Consider the following 8415-nt stretch of genomic DNA (forward strand, 5'->3'; position numbering starts at 1 on the left):
ACAGCAGGGTCATTTGTGGGAGGCCCTGGTGATTACCAACAGGATGGAAAGATAATCAAGGGCAAAAAGGTTCCCTCAGACATTGTCCTGTCTGCCACAAGGTAGGACCAGTCATCTCCCCTTTATGACCCAGAAATCAGGACGAGGGGTATCAGCAAACAGGATCCAGGTGGTTGCAAAGTCTAGCGAACAGCATTGGACACCAGGGCTCTGTCTTCTCAGTACAGCTACCTTTCTGTTTGTTATTCTTATTTAGCGATCCAAATAGATCTCTTAAGTGGGCATGCAGGCAAGGCCTTTAATCCCAGCACTCAGAAGGCAGAGGCAAGTGGATCTCTGAGTTCAAAGCCAGCCTGGTCTGCATGGTGGGGCTACATAGATCCAGTCTCAAAAAAATAAAATAAAATAAAATAAAATAAAATAAAATAAAATAAAACCAAATCGGCTTCTTCACTGTGGCCATTGAAACCCATAACTACCCTGGGCCTCCTCAGAGTGCCTGCTCCCTTCGAGTTCCCTGCACACAGGGAAAGGAGGAATCTCCCAGAAAAATGTTCCGTTCTGCCCAGCCTACACGGAATGTGACAAAGGACACAGACCACTAAGATAGATAATATATACTCCCTCAATAAAGAGGACATTGGATTTACGTAGATTTCCCTTTCACTCAGAAGCATCTGTCCCATAGAGGAGTTGTCGCCCCACAGTGGCTCGCAGCCAGAGTGAGGGGGGAGCAGGAATGCACAAGCTCCTGTGGCTTCCAGGCCTTCACAGGCCTTGCTAGGAGTCTACCTTCGGAAAAATGCTCACTTTATTGTTTCTGCTCATCTTCCGCTCCACCCTGTTCACTCTGGGCACCTTTGTCTGGATCAGCTCTTCTGGGGTATTGCCCAGTGGGGGAAGCAACCTCTTCTTGCTATTTCGGGTCTCAGAGAGCCACTGAGGGGGTAACTCGAAAGGCCCAAAGCCAAACTGAAGGGAATACTTATCAGGGAATATCCCAGGTTCCACGGGGGCTACCGGGGACACCCGAGGTACAGAGTCCACTGTGCCTGGGGGTGGCACAGACTGTGTAAGCTGTGGCTCCTGCTCGTCCTCTGGGCAGGAGGTGAGTACCTCCTTTGCCTGGAAATCGGCTGAGCCAAGATACTTGGCCTCACTCTCTTCCTCATCCTCCGAGGGCTTAAAGATCTGTTGCTGCCCAATGTGGAACATCTCCAAGAGCTGGCTACCAGAGCGCATGCTGGGCTCAAGGCTGGGCTCAGCCACCCCACTCCCTGTACTAACCACATTGCGGCGACTGTACCGGTGGTGCAACTGCACCAGGGTCCCCACCAAGCACTTGCGAACCGATTTGTTCACAGTTAAGAAGAGCACGGGGTTGGCCAACAGAGAGACTTTGGGCAGCCAAATGGCCGTGAGAAGCAAGAAGACAGAGGTGTTGGGTACATTGAGCACAGTCTGGTAGACAACCAGGGTGGCATAGGGTACACTGCAGAGAATGAAAACTGTCACCATGGAGAGCAGGGTGGCATGTAGCTCCGCCTCTCGCTGGGAGGCATAGGGGATAGAGATGGTGTTCTGTGGGGTCCTCAGTGCAGCGATTATGACTTTCTTCTTCTGGCTGGCACTCAGGGCCCTCCGGATCAGGAGTAGGAAGAGAAATACCACAGCCACAGGCACAATGACCGTGGTGACATTGTAGATCAGAACATACACCAGATGGCCCAAGGAGTTGCTCCAGACTTCCGTGCAGGTGGACATAGCATAGATGTCAGCTACATTGGTCACAGCAAACACAGGGACACTGGCCACCACTGCATGAGCCCAGATGTACATCACTAGTTCCCGAGACTTGGCATCAGATATTTTTCTCTCCAGAGGATAGAGGACTGAATAGTACCTGCATGACATAAAAGCAAAATTCATTTCACAGGGAAAAAAAATACTCTTGAAATTAGGGAAACTAGCATAGGTAGACAAGATGGGACAAGAACTGAGTCAGATGGAATCATTCAAAAAGGGCAGGAAGCCAGACCTTATGTTTTGAGGACTCTGGGGTACAATGGGGAGGGCAATAGACCAAAAAGCTTTGTGAAGATGCAGAGAAAAGCACTCTCTCCATGCATCTCTTAAGACTCTATCAGGAAAACAAGCAAATAAATTCAATTCACAGCTAGCCTTAGAATTATCGCCACCACGACTAAGATCTCCTGTGCCCTCAACATAAAGTATAGATCCTTAGAAGCTCCTGAGCAGAGGATATCTAGTTTTCAATGGAATGGTAAGGGGTAACCTGTAAGATGTCTACACTGAGAAGCCTCTGAGAAACTTAAAAGCCACTGTTGCAACAAATGTACCTACATACATGTCAAAAGCAGACTCGCCCCCAGTCCACACACTGCAGGCTGTTAGCCTCTAAGGCTGCCCGCAGCAGAAGAAACCCAGATGAATGATGGATCTCAATCAAATACAGCCAACCACATGGTGTTTGCCCAGTAGCCAGTCATCATAACTCTAAGAGCAACCAACATGCCTGAAAGGCCCACATAATTAATTAGTTGTTAAAATCATATAGGATTTCCCTCCTTCCAAGCTACAATGTAATCATTCTGTAACTAGCAAGGGAAAATTCCAAATGCACCTTGTTTTCATGTCATCAATGACCTGGGAGGGTTGAGTAGTTTCATAGCCATCACCTAGGGGCTGCCACCAGTCACCAGAGGTGTGGTGAGGTGTTTCTTATTAGCTCTGCTGGTAGCCAACACTGGAGTTGATCTCCCTACCCTGATGGCAGCCCCTCAGTCATGGGGACAGGTGACAATGAACCACAACAGATGCTGTGGGCATGCTTGTGCCAGACTGAGTTACAAACTTGAAAAGTTGAAAAGTTACAAACATCTCTGCACTCCATGAGGAGTAGGTGGCTGGCACAGAGCAAGTAAGGCTGGCTACCTGGGGAACTGAGAGCGAAAGTGGCACTGTTGTGGAGTCTGATGGTGGACAGAGATGGAACATTCCAAGACACAGACATGATACAAGTACCACACAGGCCATGGGTGATCACAGGAGGGTGGAACAATGTGAAGAGGCCCCCATGGAAGAAAAGAAAAGATTGTGCATGAACAATGCATGTTCTTAAAATAACTTGGCTCTGAGTAGAGATTAACGTTTCTAATCACAACTTTACAGACAACGGATGAGACCACTCTCACACGTGAAAATGGGCCTAAGGAGTGTCCTGGCTCTGGTTGTCATCTGCTTAAACACAATCATTTTCCCATCCTGTTACACAACTGGGAAATAAACTGTAAGATGTGCATACAGCTCATCAGAAATAATGCTCTTAGTGTGTGCATCTCTAAGAAGTGGATGCAGGAAGTGTAGGAGGGCCTCCTAATTAACTTGCCCACTTAGTGTCATGAAGCAAATGGATGCAGGGAAGAGAAAAAGATCCTTTTTCCCTCTTCAAGTGCGCCTCACTGATGTCTGCAAGTAATTTGTATCTCTAAATAATAAGGTAGGAACTTATCAGCCTGGAGTTAATACTAAAGCATTTGTTTACTTCGTTGTATGAGTGATGGTTTTTAAAATGCAATGGTTTATCAGCCAGGAGGAAAACAGGGCATTTTTTTATTGTTTTTATATTTCCCTGTCTAAGATCAAGGACCAACACAAAACAAACTATTGTGCTGATCTTGTATAACAACAATAATATGATCCAAATTATACAATCCATTCTCATTGAGTCCTATTCTTTAGAAGTTTTCCACGTTGGTCTGGGAGAGGGTTCAGTGGTTATAAACTGAGTTCTTTCCAAGGTTCTGAGCTCAGTTCTCGGAACTCACATAGCAACTCACAACTGATCCTGTTCCAAGGGATCTCATGCCTTCTTCTGACCTCTGCAGGCACCAGACATATACACACAAAACACATACACACATGCAGACAGCATGCTCATACGCATAAAGTGAAATTTTTAAATCTTAAAACAAACAAACAAACAACCTTCAGTATTTATAGTAACCAAAAAGTAGAAAACACATAACCATCAATTGGTAAATGAATAACCAAACTATGGTGGGCCCAAAATGGACTTTTATGTGGCCATAAAAAACTAGTGGGATGCTGATACACGCTCTGACATACTAAGTGAAAGAGGCAAAACAAAACACCCTGAGCTGTGTGATTCTTCTTACATGAACTGCCACACAAAGGCAGACAGAGCTGGGAAGCAGATTCGGGACTGCCTGAGGTATGGCAATGGGAATGGCGGCTATGGGAGCAAGAACCAACCAGCATGAGATTTCTTGGGAAAGTTACAGAAATTCTGACACTAGACTGTAGTGCAGGCACAATTCGAAGAAGGAACTAAAGCTCATTGACTTGAATCTTAAGATAGATGATTTTTATAACATGTGATCTATATCCCAAAGCTATTTTTTAAAAAAACTTGCTGAAAATAAAAAGAGTCCATGATGTGAAAGTGAAGACCTAGCTCTTTGCTAGGTCTGGTGTGGTGATGTGCATCTTTTATCCCAGTTAATAGAAAGGCTGACGCAGGATCACTTTAGCCTAGGAATTTGAAGTTATGCTAGACAACACAGAGAGACACCACCTTTAAAAAACAAAACAAAAAAGGGACTCCACCAGGGCAGAAGGGAATTGCAGAAGGACGCCTGCCATGAAGTGACCCAACAGAAATCAAAGCATCACAACGCCGTCAGAAGGTAAACTGAGGCAAGTGCCCTCAGTCCAAATCAGGAGACACAGCAGTCACTAAGGCATTTGATCCATTTACAAACATCCACTGAAGCTGATGAAAGAGAAAAGTTCCAATAGGGCTGCATGAAACCCCGGAACTAATTCTTCCAGAAGAATTCTGGGTCCTCCGGGCCACCTAACCATCCCTTAAATAACCACTGAATTATCCCCCTTTCTTTCAGAGACACTTTCATCCCACATCAAAGAGCCCTAATTGCAAAGTTATCAACCAGATGAGCAAGCCACTTCAGATTGCAGTGCAAACACCAATCCCAACCAGGCTAGAACAGCACCAGGGTCCAGTAGCATCCTGGTGAATAAACCAACTCATCCTTTTAAGACTCTGTTTTGGACATACGTTCTCTTTCTGATGGTCACAGCAAACTAAAAAAGAAACCAGTATACAGAGTATTAACTACTTGTCATTCACATTATGACACTCATCTTTCAATACATTTAAAAGAACAAAATCTCAGTGCTGGAGAGTTGGTTAGCCATTTATTTAAGAACACTTGCTGCTCATTTGGAGGACCCAAGTTTAGTTCATAGCTCACACACAGAGCAGTTCACAAATGCCTGTAACTCCAACTCCAGGAGATGAAAAATCTAACACCCTCTTCACACACACACACACACACACACACACACACACACACACACACACTCTGCTAAAAGTTAAATAAATTCAGTTACCTGTCCAGAGCAATGGCAGGAAAACTGAGAACAGTCACAGAGCAGAACACCTTGTGTAGGAATTTGAGCACCTTGCAGAAGAGCATCGTGTAGATCCACCAGCAACAGTGAGGGCTGCTGCTCAGAATGATGTCGAAGGGCACACAGACCACACTGGCACAAATCCCGGAGCAGGCCAGGTTTTTAATGAACCTGTTGGTGACAGATTTGAACACTGTTGTGCGGCAAGTTGACCATAACACCATGAAGTTTCCTGGCCAGATATGTAAAAAAAAAGAAAAAAAAGAGTAAAAGTGAATTAAGGATTTAAATAAAGAAGAAAGATGACCAAAAAGGAAGGAAAGAAACACAGGTAAAATATATTAAAATATTAAGAGTTTATTTCAGGCTTTTCAAGGATATAGTGTCAATTTATGCAAAATTACTAGAGCACATACATACCAAAAATTCTACATGAAATTTCATTGCTACTTTGTTATTTAATTCCAGACGAAAGATACTCTGCAATGATGGAGCAGTCTTATTGGTAGTATACATAAAAAAAAAATATCAGTCAGGTCTCAGGCAGTCTATTTTTATTTTATTTTATTTTTCTTTTAAGGCAAGGTCTCATATAGCCCATGGTGACCTTGAACTTCTGATCCTTCTGAGTATGGTCACCATATCCAGTTTACAAAGTGTAATCAAACCCAGGGCTTTGTGTACGCACTAACTGATGGCTCCGACCATCAGGCAGTCTACTCTTCTCAAATTTGCTAATGACATCTGCAAAGTAGAACAATCTAGTAAAAGCACAATGCCAGCCACACTTTTTTTTTTCTTTTCTCTTTTACAATTTTCTAGTATCTCACATCATTAGGCAAGAAAATGCCCTACAGAGTTGCCACAGGCCAATCTGATGTTAGTGTTTTCTCAGTTAAGATTCCCTTTCCCAGATCACCCACGTTTGTGTCAAGTTGACAAAACAAACAAAATACAACAAAAAAAACACCAGTACCTGTATTTAGTGACCCACACTCTGGACACTGAAATTTTAGATTTTGCATAACAATGATGTCATCAACCACCTCTCTTTGATGCTTTTCCTCCCATGGCTTCCACCACCTACATTCTCCAGTTTGTTCCCCCCCCCCCACTTCCTTCAGCTTCTGATTGGTCTTTTTCACTGTTGCTACAGCTTCTTTCCCCGTGACTTCCCATCAAAATGCTGATAACCCCAGATTCATGTCCCAAAGGAGCCTTTTCCTCTCTCCAGACTCCTGTTTCCAGCTAAGCCCGATTCCTTATCGCTCTCCCAATGTGTCAGCCTCCAGGGCCTCTGCATACAATCTGGTGTTTGCCTGTCTGACCCCACACCTTTCCTCCTCTGGTTTGCAGGACATCATCTCTCTGGCTGCTCTTGAGCTACACTAAGGTTAACACTAACCACACATGTCTTTGTGTAGCATTTCTAGATTGTCTGGAATGTTCTTCATAAGTTTGGTTCCCTTTAATCCAGGTTTTAGTTTAAACACTGTCTCCTCCAACAGGCCTTCTCTGACTATCTCTCTCTTTCAAACACATGCATTTCTTCCTCCACTGAACATTACAATGCCTCACTGTGCCTTTACAGTACATCCCTAATTATTATTAGCCATTTGTTTCTCTCTCATTGGGGAAAAAATTTGTCACCCTTGCTCAGTTACAAATCCACACATATTTCAATATTAGGAAAAGTAGGCATCTTAAAAATAATTGTTAGGGCTGGTGAGATGGCTCAGTAGGTAAGAGCACCCGACTGCTCTTCCGAAGGTCCGTAGTTCAAATCCCAGCAACCACATGGTGGCTCACAACCATCTGCAACAAGATCTGACACCCTCTTCTAGAGTGTCTGAAGACAGCTACAGTGTACTTAAATATAATAAATAAATAAATCTTTTAAAAAAATAATTGTTAAGTAAATGAAGTTATCAAACTACATGGGCAGACAGCAATCAAAAGTCCCTGCAGTGCAGCTATCCATTTTGGGAGTATGTATGTCATCATCAGAGTTTCCAAAGAAAACTAAGTCAGAATGATGTACTGAATAGAGGCCTGTTTGGGACTGAAAATCTGCAACTGCAGAGATGCCACAGCACAGTGGGCTCTCAACTGAACCCTCAGACTCCTACAGTACCACACAGCCTATCCTTCCTTGGTCTATTCTGTAACTAGGGCATCCCGCTAAGGACACTGCTTGCTCTTGTGCATCTGCACAAAGGATGCCTGCTAGTAAGCCAATCTGACCGCAGAGCCACGCTCTATGGGAAGGACAGGGTACTAAGCAGGGCACAGGCTATCCAGAGCTCCAGACAGGGTCACTCCAAGGCGCTGCCTTCATCCCTGAATATGTACAGAACTTACTGCCAAGGTCTTCTCAAACACAATGTTCTGTGATCTTCTAGACAATGTAGAAAAACCAACTGATACATCTAGATATGTGGCCAGCTGTTTCCAGGAATTCTCTAAAGCACTCTGTATTAGTTTGGTGATGGTGACTCAAGAAAACATCAACAGTGATCACACACACACACACACACACACACACACACACACACACACTGATTCGGGGTAAGAGTTATTTATACTGATGCCACTGTCACCATGGTGATAAGCTGAACAATAATGATTTATGGGAATCCTCCTGATTTGGAAGCCTTTCTTCACTGGTACACAGATTAGAGTCTAATCAAGCATCTTTCTTTACATAGTGTTACAGGCAAGACTTAAAACTTTGCTCAGGATCTATTAATGTAATAGTCCACTCGAAGATAGTGTCCATGAAGAGATGTACACATTGCGGTATCTTTGATTTTCACTGCTAGGAGAGTCTTTTTTTTTTTTCCTTTTTTATTATTATTTTCTTTATTTACATTTCAAATGCTATCCCGAAAGTTTCCCATACCCCTCCCCCCACCTCTGTTCCCCTACCCACCCACT

The 8415-nt window shown here is 43.9% G+C and overlaps 1 protein-coding gene across 1 annotated transcript in view; it reads right to left on the reverse strand.

Annotated features, from left to right (window-relative positions):
* Positions 1-423: 423 nt before the first annotated feature.
* Gpr176 (G protein-coupled receptor 176) overlaps positions 424-8415 on the reverse strand; it is a 96542-nt gene continuing 88550 nt past the window's right edge. The window contains exons 2-3 of the mRNA XM_021194986.2: positions 5458-5710; positions 424-1903 (exon numbers count right to left, since the gene is read on the reverse strand). Of these exons, the coding sequence (XP_021050645.2) occupies positions 781-1903; positions 5458-5710 (1376 nt within the window). The 3' untranslated portion in view covers positions 424-780. The remainder of the gene's footprint in view (positions 1904-5457; positions 5711-8415) is intronic.

This window comes from Mus pahari, chromosome 3, assembly GCF_900095145.1.
Source record: "Mus pahari chromosome 3, PAHARI_EIJ_v1.1, whole genome shotgun sequence".
NCBI classification, from domain to species: Eukaryota; Metazoa; Chordata; class Mammalia; order Rodentia; family Muridae; genus Mus; species Mus pahari.